Below are 21,273 nucleotides of genomic sequence, written 5' to 3'. Positions count from 1 at the left end.
AAAACAAATCTTTCATTCTTTCCAAAATAAAAATCTTGTTTTCTTTTGTGTCTAAATACTTTTTTATTTATGGGATATTTTCTATTCTTTCTTTGTACTCTGGTAAAATTGATTTTTCTGGATAAATGAACTCAATATATCTTAACAGATCATAAAACATGATATCTGCATAAGTAAAGTTATTTAGTAAATATTGTTTTTTATCTAACTACCTAATTAGTTTCTTTAAATATTAATTATTAATTAATTAGATTTGATGAAAATATTAAAATATTTATTTATTTATTTACCTAAAGTGTAACAAAATACTTTTCGTTGTAAAGTTTATGCTTTTCCTCTCTAAATGAAGGTACTTTGGTAGATATGTATATGTCATATCTTAAATCTTTCATAATAGTTAAAAGTTGTAAAAAGATGATTTCGTTCTAGTTAAAGGATCCATCAGAATTTTGTCCAAGTAACTCATATCTCTTTAACTTTTTTATCAAATAAATTGGGATAACTATTGATTCTGTCACTACTACTTCTCCATCAATCAGATAAGGTAAGTTAGGAAAATTAGTATTTAGCTCTTTCTTATCTTTTTCGAACCATTATTCAGTTTCATAATATTGTTTTTCTGTATATTCAACCTCTAAATATTCCAACAACAAACGAATTGCTTGAGCTATTCCTCTACTCTCCCAATAACCAAGAATGAACATTTAAAAAAAAAAAACTTAGTTTTATAAATTTTTAATTTATTATTTTAATTTGAAAAAATAATTGAAATTTGTAAATTTATACTTTTTCTAACATTTTTCTTAAAATCTATTAAGAAATATTTCTGATGATTTCTAAAAACCTAAAATTTTGCATTGTAATACAGAAATAAGGAACTTATTTAGATTTATTAAAGAATCTCTAAAGAAATTTTTGTTGCAAATATGTATGAAAATCCAAATTAAAAAAATATAAATAAAACATATCTTTAATTTCAAATTATATTGATTTATCACAGTAATTTTAACTCAATTCAAAAATATTTTTTAGATAATTAAAAGCTTTAAATTTCCAAAAACAAACAAAAATAAAAGAATTAATAAATTTAATTATAACTCCTATTTTTTTATAATATTTATTTTTTTAAAAATTATTAATTCTCATCATTAAGCTTATAATGTTGTCTAAAATTCTAAATTTAAAATTAATTTATTTTTTAGTTTACGAATCTTCTAAAAATAATGAATTATTTTTGTATCTAATATTTAGCCATATAAATAAATGCAAAGAAAGAAACAAAGAAGCAACTAACTATTAATAGAATTTTTAAATGAATTGAATTTTATAATTTATTTTTCTGAAGTAAATTGTTAAGAGTTTAAATAAAGAATTTTTATATAGATCAAATAATTAAATTAATTAGAATTAAAGAATAAATTAAAATATTGGAAAATGATTAGTATGTAATTGTTATTTTTATTTTAAATTAAAAAGAAATTTTTTTTGGATTGATTTATAAAAAAAAAAGTAAAATCAAAAATAAAGAAATGTAAGCACTTAAGTTTAAAGAAGTAAACAAATATTCAAAAAGTCTTATATTAAAATTTATTCAAATCTAAAAAAATAAAAGTTTATGGCTTCTACTGATTTATCAACAATTGATAAATTAATTTTCGATTTTAATAATTTAAGCAAACAATAAGTTAAACTAATTCCTTAATTCTTCAAAAAAATAGCTCAGTGCAATAATTTGAAATATTTATTTTTAGACAATATTCATGGGTATATTTTTATTTATATTGAAAATTTTACAAATATTTAAAATAAAATATTTTCTTCATTTAAAAACAAATGAAGAATTGAATGTTTTCAAACTCCTCCCTCTCTAATTTACTCATAAATTTAGAAGATTCTTTTTAATTAAAATTAAAAGGTTATTTTTAAATTTTTTCAATACCTTATATTAAGTCCAGAAGTTCCTGAACTAATAGAATTCAGTAATTACATAGCTACATGCCAAAGCATTGAAGAACTGTTTCTTGATTTTTGGTAAACATCATTAAAAATTAGTTTTTTAATACTTATTTACTTATTTATTTATCTTAAATAGTTATAAAAATATAGATGATTTAACTTTACCTGACATTTTAAAATTCTTGCCTTCACTTAAATGTCTAAAATTCTTTGAAATTTATCTATAGTAAAAAATTCAATAAATTTATGAAATCTTTTAACAATTATTTCACTTTCTAATTTAAAATAAAAAGAAATAACAATATTACAGCTAATGGAATTTAATTGCTAGGAAATTTGATAATAGAATGTAAATATATTGAATAATTATGTCTTTAATTAGGGTAAATTACTTTTTTATGTTTCTTTTATTTTCTATATTTTTTAAATAACTATTTTAAATAATTTTAGATCTAATTAAATTGGTAATGAAGGCTTATTCTCTATTTGCAATGAGTTCTAATATCTAAATAATTTGACAAATTTAACTCTTTATGCTTAGTAAATTAAATTATTATTAAAATTTACTTAGATAAATAAAAAAAATTAACATTAAATTTAAAAAACCTAAAAAAAAATTAATAAATTCTTTGTTTTCAATTATTTTATATTTTTTTTATATAAATTCTATTTAAAAATAATTTATATTATTAATCTATATTATTTAGGATTATACTTTATAAATATTTAAAATATTCTTAAAATAAAATATGATTAAGTAATAACTAAATTAATGACGAAGGAATATCTGGTGCAGGTTTTGGATTATTCAAATGCAAAAATCTGAAATATCTGGATATAGACTTTACGTATATTTAATACATATAAAAATCAGCATAATAATTTTAAATAATAAGTCTTAATGATATAACTGATAAAGGAGCTTTAGAATTAGTCAAATATATCTCTAAATTCAATAGCTTAGCTTTCTTAAAAATTTATATGATGTAAATTAATTAACACTTTATTTTATTCTTTTACTAATCATATTAATTTTTTTGTTAAAATAAAGGGATTGCAATATTAAATTTCCTAAAAATCTAATCAAAGTGTTAAAAAAAACAAAACTTTTAGCAAGACTTGTTGCATTATTTATTTCAGATAAAAATGTTATATGATTATATTTTTGTCTTTTAAAATAAATTAAATATTTTTATCTTTATTTGATAAATATTTCTAAAGTGATAATTTAGATTGTTTATTTGTTTGTAAAACAAATTAAAAATTTTTATTTTATAAAATAAAAGCAATAAGAATGCTATTAATTCTAATTCATTTTTACAAAAATTTTGAAAATTATAAAATTTTAGAGCAACAATTATTAGAATTTTTTCAACATATTACTACCCGTCTCTTGTATGTGTTATAAATAGAATTTTTAAGATTAAATAATGAATGTTACTTATTCTTTAGTGATATATCTTCCTAAAAGCAAATTTATAAATTCATATTTGATAATTATAATAATTTATTTGTTCTTTTTATCCACTTATAATTAATTAAATTTCCATAAATTGATATTCATTATTTTTGAAAAAATAAATGATATAATAGATTAAATATAACTGTAAATTAGAAGAAGTAATTATTTATTTTTTTATGAATATTCATTAAATTTATTTTTATTCATAAAAAATTTTTTTTTATTTTTTCGCTCTAATCTCATTAGGTTCTCCATATTGCTCTGAGGTACATTAAATTTATAAATATTAATATTATTTATGTTTTTTAAATATTTAACTTTGAATTTGTTTACGATATTAATATGAAGTTTTTTCTTCAATATTTAAAAAGTGGAAAAAGAATTGGTGACTAAGGTGCATAAGGCTTAGGCTCCGCTTTAGCAAATTACACTAATCTCTAAAATTTGGCACTTGAGCTTTAGTAAAAATAGTTAATTTGTTTTGGATTGTTCTATTAAAAAAAATAAATTTATAACAAAATAACTCTTTTAATTTATTTGATAGTTTTTACTTTGGTTTATTTTACTTGTGTTTATTTTTCTTTCTTTAATTTTATTCGTTTTTTATTTTCAGCTATTAATTACTAATTAATTCATTTCCTTATTATTTAATATTTTTTCTTCAATATTTAAAAAGAGGTAATTATTAGTGGAATTGGAGCATCAAGCTTAGGTTTAGCTTTAGCAAATTGTACTAATCTCTCAGATTTGACACTTGATCTTAGGTAAATACAGTATATTTGTTTTGGATTGTGATATTTTGAAAAATAAAAATGAATTTAATAAAACTATTTTAATTTATTAGATAATATTTTGTTTTATTTATTTTCCTTTTTCTTTTTTTGCACTTAAGGCTTAGGTTCTGCTTTAGCAAATTGCACTAATCTCTCAAATTTGAAGCTTGATCTTAGGTAAAAAAAGTTTATTTATTTTTAATTTTAAAATAAATTTAAAACAATAACTCTTTTAATACATTTGATAGCTTTTTATTAAATTTATTTTTCTTTTTTATTATGTTTGCTATTTTTTTTTTTTCTATATATTTGTTAATTTAACTCATTTTTTCATTTTAAAATTATATCTTTATTACTAATTAATTAATTTCTTTATATTTCATGTTATTTCTTCATTGTTTATCTAACTAGCTAATTATAATTAGTTATTTATTTTTTCTTCAATACTTAAAAAGTAGAAATATAATTAGTCCAATTGGTGCCTTAAAATTATGCTCGTTTATAAAATTGTACTAATCTCTCAAATTTGACACTTGATCTTGGGTAAAAACAGTTTATTTGTTTTTGATTAAGATATTTTTAAATATAAAAATGAAATTAAAACTTAACAGCTCTTTTAATTTGTTTATTAATTTTTTGGTTTGATTTTTTTTCCTTTTTCTTTATTATTGCTAATGATTTTTTAATTTATTAATTTAATATATAATTTTTAATTTAAAATTAATTCAATGTTAATTTTTTAGTAATTTACTCTAATTAAATTTAAAAGTTAAAATTTAATAAAAAAATCATAATAATTGAAAGTAGAAAGTATATATCTTAAATCAAAAAGATTAATTGTCTTAGAAATGAATTTCTAATAATGATAAACAAGTGGTTAAAAAAGGATGAATAAATAATAAATATTTAAATGTTAGAATATAATTTATAACACATTTCCAAGTATTAATTCTTACAAATGTGGAAAATTAATAATTAAATTCCTGGATTAACTTACTTTAAAGTAGATTAATTAATTAAATATTTTTATTTTTGTTTTTATTATAAAATATTTGTTATATAATTTTTTAATGTAAATATATAATTTAAATTTTTATTTTAAATTATAATTATCTTATTATTTAAAAAAAATATTAATTATTTAATTATCAAATAATTTCCAATCTTTTGAAAATTATTAAATATTTTGCAAATTTTTATTTTCCCCCTAATTGAAAATAACCTTTCTTAACTTAGAATATATATTCTCTTCTTAACTTAGAAAACAGACAGTATATCAAATAGTATTCTTTAGATCTACATTTAATTAATAATTAATGTAAATATTTCTTACATAAGTAATTAATCTTGTCAAATATCTTATTTCTATTGATACAATTAATTGATATTCTAAAATTATTTTTATAGAACGTATTACGAGTAGTAAAATTATTTAATTATAGAATAGCATTTATAAAATACCTAAGCTATTACAATTTATGGATATTTTTAAGCAAGAAACCCACAATTTAATGCAAGTAATAATGAAAAATCTATAATCACCAATGTACATCAAACTTATATCAAAGAAATTTCCCACTTTAATAACTCTTTTTAAATACCAAAAAATAAAGAAAAATCAATAAAATAAGTATTAAAATTTAGTAAGGATTGAAATCAAAAAAAAATTGTTGTTTGTTGATAAAAGTAGAATTATATTTTATTAAAAATTAATCAAAAATTAAATAGAAAAAAATATATGCTATATAATTAAAGAAGCTATTTTTAAATTTAAAGATAGGAAAATTTTTATTTTATTTTTTTTGTTTTGTTTTAAATTAGAAAATTACAAGTATTTTAGGATGTTATTAATTGTAACCTTTTGAAAAATGCATAAAGAATAATAGAGGAATTTAAATCAAATAAAAAATATTGTGACTTCTTTAAAATATAAACTTTTATTTATTTTTCTGAAATAATCATTTTTAAATAGAAATTAAAAAATAGTATCCAATTTTAATAAAAATTATCTCAAAATAATGTCATTTTTCTTTTAAAAAGTACTAAAAACAATTAAATTTATTTTTTTCAATAGCCTAAGTATTACTTAAATAAATAAAATTTAGAATTTATGTTTTAATTTTACTGTTTTATTATTATTTAGAATTTATAAAATATTATTGAAAATATTTATTTTGAGTTTAGAATAGTTTTAATATAATCTAAAAATTAAAAAAATGGAGGAAGGATTGCCTAATGTATAATCTGAAATAAATAATATTATTAATTTATTATTTAAGAGTAAGTGGCTGGCTTAAATATCAATAGATATTTGTTATTGACTTTCTGTAATTTAAAAAAATTGTGGTGAAACTCAATGTAATTCTAAATTGTAAGCACTTTATCTGATAGTCTTTGTTTATTTGAATCAACTAACATCCAACATTACTACCTAAGATATGTGTTTAATTTGAGCAAAATATAAGCAAACCTGTTCTTTCTTTGGATTAAATAGAAAAATCGATGATAAAATCATAAAATGGTGAACCTGTGGTAAAATAAATGAATGGTGAGAGTGAGGGATGTTAGGCAATATTTGCTTGAATATTAATCAAGAATAAAAACAATAAAAATAAGATAATGTCATAATTATGAATGAAAGAAGAAAAGCTTTAAGGAGAGAGAGGTTTAAAAATATAAAAGAAAAAGAGAAGACCAGATAAATAGTTTGAAAATTAGTAAATGAGTAAAAGAATGTTAGTTATAGATTTGAGAGTTGGCAGGCAATATTTGTTATAAAGGGAATTAAGAGAGAGGATAAATAGTAATAATTTAATTTATTTAAAGAATTAGCTTATCTTTGAATGAAAATAAATTTGTAGATATAGAGTAATTCTTTAAAAAAGTGAATGAAGTTAGATTTCATACAAATTTATATAATATTATTAATTATTTGGGAAGTATTTTTTTGAGGAGCAATATAATATTAAATTCAATTCATCACAATCTTTTGGACTCTTTTGTTAGCTTCCTCTATTACTAATTCATTCAAGTCGAATTTTAATATTAATTTAATTTTCATTTATTTTTTACATACTTTCAATTTATAATCAGTGTATTAATGTATGTCATTTATCTTTGTATTTCGTTTTAATTCATTGTATAAATTGCATCTTATTGATGAAAAATATCAAGCACTCACACCATAAGAAACAAAAATAAGGCAATAAGAAATAGGAAAATAAGTAAATAAATAAACAAACAAACATATATTATCAATCAATGAATATGAAGTATTGACTTAAATAAATGAATGAATTTAAGAGAAATTAGAACAATTAATTGAATAGACTGCTTATTTTAATAAAGAGAGTGCTTAATTGAATAATTTAATAAAAAAATAAAGAAAGAATCATAAATAATATTAGAAAGAAGATATCATATTAAATCAAGCAAGAAGAAAGAAAGACAAATAATCATACAAACAAACAAACATACATTCATTACATACAAACAAACATAGTAAACATGTAATTAGCTATTTAAAGTTTCTTTATTGTACTTGGTTACACTCTCAACATATTTTTAGAAAATAAAAAATTATTGAAGCCCTTTTTTGTTAGTAGATGATCAATTTAAACCTGCTTCTTTAATATTTTAACATTGCTTTGAGAATTGTTAAATACTATTTTGATTCTAATTCATACTATTTGCTCAATAAGCAATTTAAATGTTCAATTTTAAAAATATTTTTACTTTTCAAATAGATTTAATATGGGATTTGGTTAAGTCTTTGGTAAATTGGCTGAAAAATGCACACGTAACAAGTGTATTGCCATCGGATTTTGCATCTTAATTACAGGTGTTTTTGCTTTAGGTATGTTGAATCTTAAAATGGAGACAGATCCTTAGAATCTTTGGGCTCCTAATGCAGGCAGAACCTACTCAGAATAAAAATATTTCAATGACAACTTTGGGCAGTTTTTTAGAATTAACCAAATTATTATGTCTGCTGGATCTAATTTTTAGTAACCAGGAGGAACTTAAAGCTCCAACCGTCTTCTCAAATAAAATGAATGTGCTGAAAAGCAAAAAGACCCTCTCTTTTTAACTTAAAAAAAGGAATTTGTGAATGCTTCAAATAGCACCTTTGCTCCAAGATTTTTAGCAGAAAGCGATGACGACAATAATTCAACAGATACAAATACAACTGACAGTAATTCAACAGCCCCACTTCCTAATCTCTTTTAATTGGATACCCTTAAATGGTTATACTACCTAGAAAAGGTTATTAATACCAGATCCTTCAAAAAAGAAGGACAAGATGTTACTGTTGATAACTTATGCTACAAACCAGTCTCAAACAAAGGTTGTCTTATCACTTCCCCAATGGATTATTGGAAAATGAATATTACCCTTTTAAATGAAAGAGCTGCTTAATTGAGTGTACCTAGAGACCAAAGAATGGACCCCAGAAAGGCTCTTCAATACGATGCCCTCTGTATAGATTCTAACACCAAAACTACTTTGATTCCTTGTACTGACTCAAATGGTATTCCTATCATCCGTAAGTAGCATTTAAAATACTATAAAATATACTCATTATAATATATATCCACTCATAAATTTTATTATTTTTACACTTCCTTAGAAGAGGCAACTGCATCATTTAATATTTCAAAACAAAAATTTAAGCTATTTTAAAATGATTTAATAAATAAATAAACATTTCATAAAAATATAACTTTAAATATAATCAATCAATAAATTTACATTTATTTAAAATGTAAATACATACATAATAGAAATTAATCAACTATCTACTTAATTTATTTCAAAGAAAAGCAAGCTTTATCAATCAAAAAACTAATTTTAGTAAATGTTTTTCAATTATTTTAAAATATATCTAAATTTCAGAAAGATAAATAAATAGATAGAAACACGCATATATTTTTCTATTAGATTACCTTCTGATTTAGTAAATTTAAATAATACGAATGTAAATTTTAATATCTACTCTTATCTGATTATGATTTCATAAAACTGCTGAATAGAGGATGAAATTAAAATAGGAAAAATGATGGCATAGCCATAGATAACTTTTGTAAGAATTGCTAAAATTATGATAATAACAGTAAATAAATAAATTTGAGTAAGGAAACATAAAAATAATAAATAAACATAAAGAGATAATTTATAATCCGTTGCTACTCTATTACTGTTGCGCTTGATAAAAAATATATTTTGGAATCAAGTATGCATAAGAACAATAAAATTATTGCATTTTAAATACCAAAATTAAGATTATTTATATGGAAATAAAGTTACAGACAGTTTTTAATAGGTATGAATAATTTGAATGAAGATTGAATAATTCTTTTATTTATTTTGACAAAAAAATAAAACATACATTCATTTAAAGATATATGACAGTAACTTACGTCATTAATTAATTAAATAGGTTATTTATGCAAATAGAACCGTAATAATTCTAAATAAATAAATTACTTTAAATCTTTCACAAAGCATATTTAAGATAAAATAATTATTAAAGATAGTTGATAAAAGCCTTATAAAATTCATAAAATAAACATTATTTTCATGCTACTTTAAATTTATTTATTTTAACAAAAAGATTTTTATTGTTCAAACTAATAATTTTTTTAGTTTTGAATTTTTTATTTAAGATTAAAGACTTAAAAAATCTAAGTGTGAATTAAATTTAAAAATATTTTATGTGGTTTTTTAAGAGCATTAATTTTTCTAATATATTAATAATGATCTATCTTATTCACAATCATTAAAATCCTCTAATTTATTTTTTTTAATATAGAACAAGCAGTCATTGGTGGTTCAAGCTGTGAATAATATCCTCATGATGATCTCCCTTGTTAACATTGTTGGATTCAATCCTAAGCTTTGGTTGTAACTTATCTCTTAAATAAGGACCCATTTACACAACAAATTGCTGAAACTTGGGAAAAAGATATCTTTGAAGACACTATTTTCTAATTCAGAAACAAAACTTTAGACTTTTCTCAATATCTAGACGAACCTATTGAAGTTGATTACAAAAACGTCAACAGCTGGCCTGATTTGGATGTCTAATTTATGGCTGAAAGAAGTATTCCTGATGAACTTGTTGAAGAAACAAGTCAAAATATTTGGGTCGTCGCTCTTTCTTACTCTCTTATGTTTATCTATATTTCTCTTGCTATAGGTTCTTTCCCTTCTAAAACTCACTCAGGTTTCTTGATTGGTTTAGCAGGTATCTTTATTGTCATCTTTTCTATTGTGTGCTCTATGGGTTTCATGGCTTTTATCGGAGTTGGCATGACTATGATTTCTGTAACAAAACCTTTTTATTTCAACCAATTTTATTTTCATTTCTTTATATATTTATTTTGATTTATTTCATTTTCAAATATTAAAAATTTTGAATTAAATAATAGGGTGAAGTTATTCCTTTCCTCATTTTAGCTATTGGTGTTGATAATATGTTCATTATTAGTACTGCTGTTAAAGGTTGTCACGGTGAAAATTTGTTAGAGAAAATTAAAGGAGGTATGACTGAAGTTGGTCCTTCTATTACTGCAGCTGCTGTTTCTGAAATTCTTGCATTCATGGTAGGTACTTTCACTAACATTCCTGCACTTACAACTTTCTGTATCCAAGCTGCTATTGCTGTTTTCTTCGATTACATTTTCCAAATTACTGCTTTTGTAGCTATTCTTGCTTGGGATGAAGAACGTAAATTGAAGGGTATCTGTGATGTTTTCGTTTGCATCAGAAGTATATTTTATTCATCTTGTTTTTTTATGATTGACTTAACTTTTTTCCTACAAAAAAAGCTGAACCATCTGAACCCAGAGAAGACTTAGTTAAGAAGTGTATCTCTAAATTCTATATTCCTGTATTAAGAAATAAAATTTTCCATATGTTCAACTTCCTCATCTTCATAGGTTTGGTTATTATCTCTGTAATTGGTTTACTTAACTTAAATATCGGTTTGAACCAATAAGTTTCTTTGATCACTGGATCTGATTTGAATAACTACTTCGATTCTTATAATAAATATATTGAAATTGGACCTTTGGCTTATTTGGTCTTAGAAAATGTTAGTAATACACTATTTTTGTTAAATTAAATTCAATCTTACTAATTAAATTATTTATTCTATAGATTACAGAGACAACAATGACGTTACATATATTAACAAAATATCAAATGCTTTATCTTTGTTGAACGCTACTGTGTAACCTCCTGTCTATTCTTGGATTGCTACTTTCAATTAATTTGCTAATCCCAAATAAATGTGGGCTATAGACTGTAACACAAGAGACATTGATTAATATCCTTTCGAAGTTTAAGTTCAAAAATTCATGAATGTTAAGATTAGCTCTGTTTGCTGTCAAAAGTATGGTATTTGTGGTGAATAATTCAATAAAGATATTATCTTCAATCCAGATGGTACTATTAAAACTTCTCGTCTTAGATTCTAACATAGACCAGGTAAATAAATAAACACAAACCAAATTATTTGATAAATATTAAATTTATTTTTTTATAGTTATAACCAGCAAAGATTTCATTGATACCTTCGAATAGACAAGACAAGCTGTTGATAACGCTAGTGAATTCACTGGCGATAAAAAGGCCTTTGCATATTCTTTGATCTACGCTTATTACGATTAATACACCTAAATTAGAGCTATTGCTATCTAAAATCTCTTATTGGCTGTTGGAGCAGTTTATTTAGCTATCAACTTACTTAAGAATGGAATGTCTGCTCTCATTGTTGCCTTAAACGTCTTCTTCATTACATTCAACTTAATCGGTGTAAAATATTTATAACTTATAGTTTAATTTGAATTTACTAAGAATTTCTTATAAAAAAAATTAATAGATCGTTTGGGTTTTAAATTCTACTATCAGTGGCTTCTAGATTGAAATTAATGCAGTTAGTGTTGTCAATCTTATCACAAGTGTTGGTTTAGGTGTCGAATTCTGTGTCCACTTGGTTATTTCATACATGAATACTCCTGGTAATAGAGAACAAAAGGTAATTAACGCTGTAAAGTAGATGGGTTCAAATATTTTGGTTGGTATTGCAAGTACTAAATTCATTGGTGTCATCGTTTTAGGCTTTGCAAGCAGTGAAATGTTTAGAATTTACTATTTCAGAATGTATATGGCAATTATCTTCTTAGGTGTTTTCTAAGGTCTTATGTTCTTACCAACTGTTCTTTACTATATTGGTCCTGTTACCAAAGGTAGAACTTCTGAATCCTTCATCCATAAGTCAGATATTAGTGAAGGTTCTTAGGAAGAAGAAGAAGTATTTGAAACAACAGAAGTAGTCAATGGACCTACTAAAAAGTAACTTTCAGACAATATAACAATAACTAAGCGTAGTAACAGATGAGAAAAAACAATTGATTGAAAGAGTGATAATATTAGAAAGAATTAATAAAATGTCCTCTATAAATATAATAAATTATTAAATAATAAATATATGATTTCATATCATAAATAAACACATTTATAATGTTTGTTTAACAAAATATCATAAATAGATAATAAAATTCAAAAGCTTTTTCTTGAATTAGTTAAAAAACTCATCATTCATTTATTCAATCAGTTCATTTCTCTATTTGTTTCCAAAATATATTTTTATTTTTATGTTTCAAGTTTTGTCATAAATAATTCATTTCTTTTTTATCTCCTCTTTTTAAATTCATTCTATTAAATGATTTTTAATTTCTTTAACTATTTTCAAAATTAAATGTGTTTCTTCGAAAAATAATAAAAATTCAAAAATTGATTTTACTTGTGAAAAGTTTTTGAAAAAATAATAGAATATTAAAAATATTAAAAAATACATTGGAGACGAGAATGGCTGTTTTATAATAAATAATTATGTTATAAATTTCTTTAAAATTACATTAAAAATACGTAGTTTTTGATAAAAATAGTATAATATCTTGCTTATTTAAAATGTAATGCTTTTATTGATAATTAAAGATATAATAAAATCAAATTAGATACTTTACCATAAATAATTATTAATAAATCAAAATATATTCAACATAAATAATTTGTTTACGTTATTAAAATAATGAGTCAATTTAGTGAATCTTTGAATATTCTTTTTTTAAGCTTTTAAAATACTTTAGAACATAATTTATACTTCTTACACAAAGCGTTATAAGAGACACAATACCAGCTCATAGTAGAAATTCAAGGAGATGCGATTAATAAAAACTATGACACAATTATTAGCTATTTATTAATATTTTACAATTATGTAAATAAAAATGGATTATCGAATATTATCCTTGTTTCCAGATTGATAAAATTAATATTTTATTTATTTATTTTTAAAATAGATAAACTACATTAAAAGAAATGATCCCATGTTTGAGGCAACCATTACACTTCCAAATATTTTAAATTATGAATCAAAATTACATTTAATTGAATATGAAGTAATAATTATATTTGATAGAGATATTTAAATTTTAATATTTTATTAAAAGTTTTATTATTTAAACAAGTTTTTTAATGTAATTTTTTCATTTAAAAAATTATTTTTAACAGATTTTGTGTTTCTTAGTAAAATTATTTTTCTATTTTTTACATGTTTATAGAAATAATTGATAGAATATATCAACTTTAATATTAAGGTGAAGTTTGTTGGAGAATTTTTCAATCTAAAAGAAGACCAAAAATAAGTTGTAATAAAATTCAATCATGAAGACTCAGAAGTTCTTTAAGAAATAAACAGATATTTAAAAGAAGATGTCTTTGAATAAGTAGAAATAGTTAACGGAAAAAAGCAAGGAAAATATTAAGGTGTTTCAATTTAAAGCCTGAGAAGAGTAATATTAGGTGGAACATTTGATCATCTGCATAATGGACATAAAATTATGCTAAGTGCTGCTCTCCTTCTTGCCATTCCATTAGATACTGATATTGTTTTAGGTTTAACAGGACTTGAATTATTAAAAAATAAAAAGAATAAAGAATTATTGTAATCATTTGATTACAGAAGACACAGAATTATTTAGTTTTAGCAACTTTTTGCTCCCTAAACTAAGTTCTATATATTTGAATTAATGGAACCTATGGGCCCTTTAAGAGACAAAGAATTTGATGGAGTTGTTATCAGTCACGAAACTTTGTAAAGTTCAATTGGAATAAATAAATTTAGAAAAGAAAATGGTCTTTCTGAATTACCTTTGTACATAGTAGATATTATTAGCTAAAATAAATCTTAGTGTGGGAACGATTTTTCAGAAAAAGCAAGCTCAACTACAGTTAGAAATTACTTGCTTGAAAAAAATGCTCTAACACCTGAACAATTTGGGTACTTATATTAAAAGTGGAGAAGCATTTTTGTTGATTATGATTCCCAAAAAGAAGTGTTAAATAAATGGTTTGACTGCATTAAACTCAAATATAGTGAAAATTATAGATATTATCACACGCTTTCTCATATTTATTGCATGCTTCAGCTTTCAGAACAGATAAAAGTTGTTATATTCTTTGATTTATTAGTCAATTTGAATTAATAAAATAATATTTTAATAGTTTCACCACAGTGCTAATGTACAGCTTGCAATATGGTTTCACGATGTTATCTATAATCCTAAAGCTCATGATAATGAAAAGGTAATTAATTACTAAAGATATTTTTATAATTCATTTAATGTCAAATTACGTGTATGAAATTTCTTTAAAAAGTATTTATTTATTCTAATATAATTAGAGAAGTGCTCAATATTACATGTTGTTCGACAGAGAATTAAAATAGAATAATATTTTAGTTGGAAATTCTGAAATAATCGAAGCATATATTCTTTAAACTGAAAAACATTTAAGTGTAAGTTAAAGTTAATATTGATTTTATTTAACATATTTATTCTTTTATATTTTTAAAGGATCAAATTCCAGATTAAATACTTAAAGAATAAAGCTTTAAATAAGATTTAGAATAATTCTTAGATTTAGATTTATGCATTTTAGGTTTATCACCAGATGTATATGACAAGTATAGCTAGGATATCATTAGGGAATATTCACACTATTCAAATGAATAAATTAAAAATGGAAGAATTTAAATTTTAGAAAAGTTTCTCAATCAAAACTTATTTAAAACTGAATAATGTCAACAAAGATATGCTGAATAAGCCAAATCTAATATAAAAAGAGAAATATAAAATTTATAAAAACTTTGAAAGATTAAATTAATTTTATTGTATGATTGAATATATTTTAAGTATGTAGTCAATATTATTAAATTAAATAAAAAATAATTTAGTTATGATTCATATTTTTAAAGTCAAAGAGCCCTATTTTTTCTAAATTTGCGAGGAGGGGGGGGTCTTATTATAGAGAGTTTACAGTATATTCATATTTATTTATTTATTTATTTATTTATTTTATATTTAACATGATATTTTTATTAATATGTTAAACACTGAATTTTTTTTTGATTATCGTTTTTGTTTAGACTATCTTCTGAAATACGCTGTTTTTAATTTTATTTATTTTAAAAATTCTAAAATTTAAAAAAAAGCAAAACTTTGATATATTAGCTTTCAATAAAATACTTTTTGAATGAATTTATTAAAATGAAAGGTTTTTAATTACAAAAAATAAGTGCATATACAATATTTAATATATATTATTTGTTAAATTTAAACTCTTTTAGTGTTTATTTTATAAATATTAAACTTAAATTCATTATATTATTCATAGCAAAAATATTAATAAAAAAATAAGAAATCATAATAAATATTGTTAAATATAATTTAAATAAGAAAGGATTAAAAAATTGAAATATTATCTAAAAATTTAAAAAAGATGATTTGATTTTTAGGTAAATTTTATTTTTTAATAACATTATTTTAAAATCGAAAATCTATTTTTATTATCATAATAGCTGCACACTGACTGTTTTATAAAAAGAAATTCAGGTTTTTAATATAGTATTAATGCTGTAGAATTTTAAAAAATAAACTATTACCTCATAAATTACTGATTATATTTATAGATTTGAATTGATAACAGCTGCTAGCTTATTTAGCTTATAATTTACAAAGCAATGTAATGAATATTTTAGGAGTTTTTACTTGCAAATAAATTAGTATATTATTTAACTACTGATTAACATACAAGAAATTATAAATTAGTTCATGAGTATATTTAGTTACATGAAGTTTTAAACAATAAATTAAATAACTAAAATTTTGTTTTTAAATTCTATTTTTATCAAATTTACTAACAAATTAGCATATAGATAGATAGCTTATTCTTTTTAATAAAAATTTTTGCAAAGTAGGACTTTTGTCTATCTATTAAAGGAGTTTTAACAAAAAAGTTAAGAGAATAAAATCTACTTTTTACCTATGAATAATATTTTATAGTATTCTACCAGTATTTTTCACAAAAATAGAACTAAGCAATTAGAAAAACATTAAAGCGATTCTGTGAGCAGCAATTCTAACTGCTCTGCTTTTTTTAACAAAAGCGTTTTTATTTAGTAGAACAGTGGAAATTTCGGAGAATAAGATGATGAGTTAGAATGCGATATTTCTAAAGATTATTAAGTAGAAGTCCCTAAACTTCCAAAGATGGAAACCTTTTTAGGAGTAAAATGTTGCAAATAATTAATTGGTTTTATAGATTTTTTATATTAGGTACCAAATAATTCAATAAATCAACTCAGCTGTTCTCATTAGGCTAGCTAAAATTCCAAATTAGATTTTGTAATTGCTTTCAATTTATTTAATTTACTTATTAAATATGAATTTATTTGTAGAAAAAGTTTGCTCTTTTGAAAACATTAGAGAATAGGTAAGATACAATTTGTGATGGTTTCTCTTCACGCTGCAACAACAATAGCAACAATTTTAGGGAATCTTAAAACTCTATGAGTTAAGGGTTTAAAAATAGTTCGTTAAGACACAACAAAACTATTTTAATGAAAAGCGGATCTCCTTTTTAAAGTCCTCAATACCATAGAAGAAATTTTGTAGTGCTAAAATAAATAGATTTTGGGTCAATGGTACAAAACAATCCAAAAGAATTTCATTCAATTGCTAAATTATTAATAAAAGAGTCTCAGGGTAGAAGTATGAAGGTCAATAGTATTGTTTAGTCTTTTGCAGATTAAATAATATCTCTATATAAAGATAGAAAGCCAAATAAATTAAAGATTTAAGATTATCAGTTGATAAATGATAAATCAAGCTTTATGCAAAAGAATCCAAAGCGAAAGAAAAACTTTGATATCAACTACTTCAAATAGTTAAAAGTATGCCAAAAAATCATTTACAAACTGTAAGGAATGATTTTAATGCCAACATCTTCATCAGTAATTTGGTGGGGATTTATTTCTAATAGCTTTTTCTACTTATTTTTATTTCTTTACTCCATTTTGATATTCTTTGCATAAGAGATTATGAATGAGATTTATGTTAGATTTTTTCTTTTTATTGCAGCTATTTTCTCCGTAATTGATATTATATTTAAGTTGAACACTGCCTTATTTTAGTAAGATCAAGTTATTACAAATAGAAAAACTATTGTTAAGTCTTACCTAACTAACCACTTTATATTTGATGTCATCACAATGTTTGCTATTATTAACAAACTTAAAGCAAATTATGAAAATGCTAATATAGACTAACAAATTTTAATTTAAGATATGCTTGGCTTGATTAAGATATTCACTCTTCTTTTTTCTGATTCATCTTTTAGATAAGTTTTTAACTTTAAGGAAAGCACTAAATACTTGCTCAAACTGCTTGATCTCATATTTGATGTTATATTTGCTGCTCATATATGTAAAAAATTTCAATAAAACCCAAAAAATATTATATTCAAGCAACAATTTATCTCTTTTAATTCTTAAGAGCAACTTTAAATTAGAAAATTTTCAATAATAGAGGTATTTACATTTTATGATTTATTTATTATTTAATTAAAAAGTAAGTATCTGCTGGTTTTCTTTATATAAAATTGAAAAACATTATGGAGTCGAAATAACATGGATAGAAAAATATGGAATTCAATCTAATGAAGGATTAAGTAAATATGTTTTTTCTTTGTATTGGGCAGTAACTACAATGACTACAGGTATTCAAAATTAATTTTTAAAATCTATTTATTAAACATTTATTAAAATCAAGTTGGTTATGGAGATATTACACCAAGTAACACGCAAGAAGCTTTGTTTACATTAGTTACGATGATTATTATGAGTTGCATTTTTGCTTACTCAATCAACAATGTAGGAATGATTCTTAGAGATATATAAAAAGACAAGATTGAGCTTAACTCCTAAATAAGTGTTATAACAAAGTAAATTTAACTTTTATTTAACTGTTTGTTTTTCTTTTTTTCAATAAAAGTAAAAATAATTTGATTTTAAACAAACAACTAGGTATCTTAGCAAAAAGAATGTTAATATTGAGCTTATAAGTAGGGTTAGACATTATTTAATTTTTCTTTAAGAAGAATAAAAAGAGAGAGACAAGGAATAAGAAGATAAAATATTGAATAAATTATCTAATAGGCTAAGAGAAGAGATTTATATAGATATTAATCAAAGAATCATAAAACAAGTTTCCTTTTTTTATAAATATTTTTCTCAAAAGACAATCAGCAAATTAGTCAAAGCTATGAAGGAAGTTGTTATATCCCCAAATGAAATTATTTTTCAAGAAAATAGTATAGAAGATTTATCGTTTTACTTTATTTAAAGTGGATCTGTTTAATTATTTCACTAAGTAAATAAAGAGCAAGTACCTTTAAAGCTTCTCTCTCAAAATTAAATATTTGGAGAATCCTCTTTCTTTTCAGGTCTTGCAAGAAAAGAAGGAGCAAAAAGTATAGGGCTCTCAACAATATACAAAATTACAAGAGAAGAGTTTGTGTAAATACTAAATAAAAATGAAGAAGATTTTGAAATTTTTAAATAAATCTAAGAAAAAATGGTGATCTAAAATAATTTCAGAGATTTGAATCTAAGATGCCTATCTTGTGAATAAATGGGTCATTTTTCTTATGAATGTCCAAATACTCATTTTAAATATAACAAGCCTGTCGTCTGCCTAAGATATAATTTTTCTATGCAATAAAAAAGGAAAGAACAAACACGAAGAGATAAAAATAAGCTACTAATTCCACTGTAAATACTTTAAATTCATATATTAATTCTATAAAAAATTCAAATATTATCTATCGTGATTAATTAAAATACTCAGCCCCACCCTTAGTTTTAAAAAAATTTTTAGATTTTAATTGTATTTAGATTTATTTTTAGGATAAAAAATAATATTTAATAACTTTAAAACAAGAATTTATTATATATAAAATAATTTAGGAATCTTGTAAATGAAAATTTGGCATTAATTAAGCAATTAAAAGAGTTAAATTAAAATGAAAATTCGATACTATTTAGTATGTTTAACTAATCAGAAAGTGGAAGTGATAACGAAACATAAGGAGTACAGTTTTTTGACGAATCTGTAAATACAAACATAAAAGAATCATTGGAAGATGAAAAATAGTAAGGAGTATTTACTAACACAAGAGCTTCAAACTTTTTAGCTGTAGACTCTATTAATTCTAAGAAACAAATGAGCTAAAATACCTTAAGCTCTGATTCAAAGAATTATGGTAGAAATTTATCATTTCAAATAACTTAGTAAGCTGCTGAAGAGGGAATTATGTAAAAGATGCATTAATCATTTTTATTTTTAACTAAATATTTTTTAAATATAAAAAAGATAAAACGGTTTAGATTAAGAAATGAAATGGTAAAGCAGTTTAATCAGTTATAGCAATGATATTAATGATTAAAAAATAAAATAAAAATTAATTTCTTAAAAGTAGAATTCAGTTAGTAGAATTTCGTCTATTAAGAAGGGTGGTGAGTATTCTCAAATTTTAATGCACAGCTAAAAATAATTTGAAAACTAAGTTTCAATGAATTAATAAAATGAAACATCTTTTTTGGTTGTTCCAAATAATTAAGAAAAAACGACTTCATCAAGAAATTTATATGATAAAAGAAATAGCATTCAGCTTGAAAATAATGAAACTTCTTTAAAAAATATTTAGTTTTATGAAAAATAAAACACAATACATAGACTTAGTGAATCTTATCACCATAAATTATAGGTTTAGTAAAGAGATCAGTTTGATTAAACTGAAGTTTTTGATAGGATGAAGATTTTTAAAAAATTTTTCATATAAAACAATATTGATAAAGTTTTAAAGTTCATTTCAAACTTTAAAAGGCAGAGGAAAAATATAAAAAGAAATACTTAAAAAACTAAAAATAATTCAAACTTTAAAATTTAAGATGAATCTCTAAGAAATCTTGATCAATAATTAAAAACATCTGTCTCATATGGGGTTGGAGTTAAGTAATCTAAACAAAAAGCACCTTAGAGATATTAATTTAGCTGATAAAAAAATAATAATGATTTTAATCAATGTTTTTGCTTACACTAAATAGAAAATTAATTAAATATTTCATTTTAATCTGAACTTTTTTTGTAAATAAAATATTTATTACCTAATCTTTTCTTTATAAAAGTTACTCATCTTTAAATTGCTTTCAACTATTTTTTTATGAAGTGGAAAAATTACTTTATTATCAATAAACTATATTAAAATTTTATTTTAAATCAACTTTTATACAAATTATATTTAATTGTCATAAATTTTAATAACATAATAAATATAAATATTTATTTTTTAACAAATGCCAATATGTATGTAAGATATAATTTTAATTTATGAATATTTAATCCTGTCAAAATTTGGCTAATTTCATAAATTTGAAAAAAAAAAAGTTACAACTTGTAGAAATTTAAAATAAAAGCAGTTGATTCTTTATGGAGCTTTAATTATTAGAAAATTATTTTAAATAAATTAACTTAGAAAAAATAAAATATTGTAAGATGTATTGCAAAAGACAAAATGCGATAAATAATAAATTAATTATGTTTTGAAAAATTTTATATCAGTCTGTCTATAACAAAATAATTTGATAAACGGGTTTGTTTGATGTTTTCTAGTCTT

At 21.9% G+C, this 21,273-nt stretch overlaps 6 protein-coding genes across 6 annotated transcripts in view; 5 read left to right on the top strand and 1 right to left on the bottom strand. All coding sequences in view use genetic code 6, as the record gives it.

Moving 5' to 3' along the window:
- TTHERM_000672289 (glutathione S-transferase, amine-terminal domain protein) overlaps window positions 1-704 on the bottom strand; it is a gene marked incomplete at both ends in the record, with an annotated part of 1,284 nt that extends 580 nt beyond the window's left edge. Inside the window, 2 exons of the mRNA XM_012797431.1 lie at window positions 1-223; window positions 291-704. The exon at window positions 1-223 is cut by the window's left edge and continues 166 nt beyond it. Coding sequence (XP_012652885.1) covers window positions 1-223; window positions 291-704 — 637 coding nt within the window. The remainder of the gene's footprint in view (window positions 224-290) is intronic.
- Window positions 705-1,529: 825 nt separating this feature from the next.
- TTHERM_000672288 (kinase domain protein) lies at window positions 1,530-3,113 on the top strand (the record flags this gene model as incomplete). Its single annotated transcript, XM_012797430.1, has 9 exons — window positions 1,530-1,553; window positions 1,613-1,764; window positions 1,951-2,031; window positions 2,093-2,182; window positions 2,250-2,339; window positions 2,407-2,496; window positions 2,715-2,804; window positions 2,853-2,942; window positions 3,008-3,113. 9 exons carry the CDS (start codon window positions 1,530-1,532, stop codon window positions 3,111-3,113), a joined length of 813 nt encoding a protein of 270 aa, XP_012652884.1.
- Window positions 3,114-3,760: 647 nt separating this feature from the next.
- On the top strand, window positions 3,761-5,845 carry TTHERM_00672280 (hypothetical protein; the record flags this gene model as incomplete). Its single annotated transcript, XM_001015005.1, has 4 exons — window positions 3,761-3,879; window positions 4,108-4,182; window positions 4,603-4,734; window positions 5,599-5,845. The coding sequence occupies 4 exons, from the start codon at window positions 3,761-3,763 to the stop codon at window positions 5,843-5,845; spliced, it is 573 nt and encodes a 190-aa protein (XP_001015005.1).
- Window positions 5,846-6,380: 535 nt separating this feature from the next.
- On the top strand, window positions 6,381-12,903 carry TTHERM_00672270 (niemann pick type C1 protein, putative). Its single transcript, XM_001015004.3, has 8 exons — window positions 6,381-7,700; window positions 7,938-8,737; window positions 10,004-10,518; window positions 10,623-10,962; window positions 11,022-11,291; window positions 11,353-11,682; window positions 11,741-12,009; window positions 12,077-12,903. The coding sequence occupies exons 2-8, from the start codon at window positions 7,945-7,947 to the stop codon at window positions 12,593-12,595; spliced, it is 3,036 nt and encodes a 1,011-aa protein (XP_001015004.2). The 5' UTR covers window positions 6,381-7,700; window positions 7,938-7,944; the 3' UTR covers window positions 12,596-12,903.
- Window positions 12,904-13,288: 385 nt separating this feature from the next.
- On the top strand, window positions 13,289-15,410 carry TTHERM_000672269 (cation channel family protein; the record flags this gene model as incomplete). Its single annotated transcript, XM_012797429.1, has 6 exons — window positions 13,289-13,477; window positions 13,560-13,658; window positions 13,857-14,705; window positions 14,764-14,844; window positions 14,942-15,055; window positions 15,114-15,410. 6 exons carry the CDS (start codon window positions 13,289-13,291, stop codon window positions 15,408-15,410), a joined length of 1,629 nt encoding a protein of 542 aa, XP_012652883.1.
- A 1,697-nt stretch (window positions 15,411-17,107) lies between these two features.
- On the top strand, window positions 17,108-20,655 carry TTHERM_00672260 (cation channel family protein; the record flags this gene model as incomplete). Its single annotated transcript, XM_001015003.2, has 6 exons — window positions 17,108-18,023; window positions 18,169-18,315; window positions 18,369-18,540; window positions 18,623-19,369; window positions 19,565-19,912; window positions 19,971-20,655. 6 exons carry the CDS (start codon window positions 17,108-17,110, stop codon window positions 20,653-20,655), a joined length of 3,015 nt encoding a protein of 1,004 aa, XP_001015003.2.
- Between the last annotated feature and the right edge of the window lie 618 nt (window positions 20,656-21,273).

The sequence above is a fragment of the Tetrahymena thermophila genome (genome assembly GCF_000189635.1).
Source record: "Tetrahymena thermophila SB210 genomic scaffold scf_8254658, whole genome shotgun sequence".
Taxonomy (NCBI): domain Eukaryota; phylum Ciliophora; class Oligohymenophorea; order Hymenostomatida; family Tetrahymenidae; genus Tetrahymena; species Tetrahymena thermophila.
This window is presented reverse-complemented; position numbering and strand designations above follow the sequence as displayed.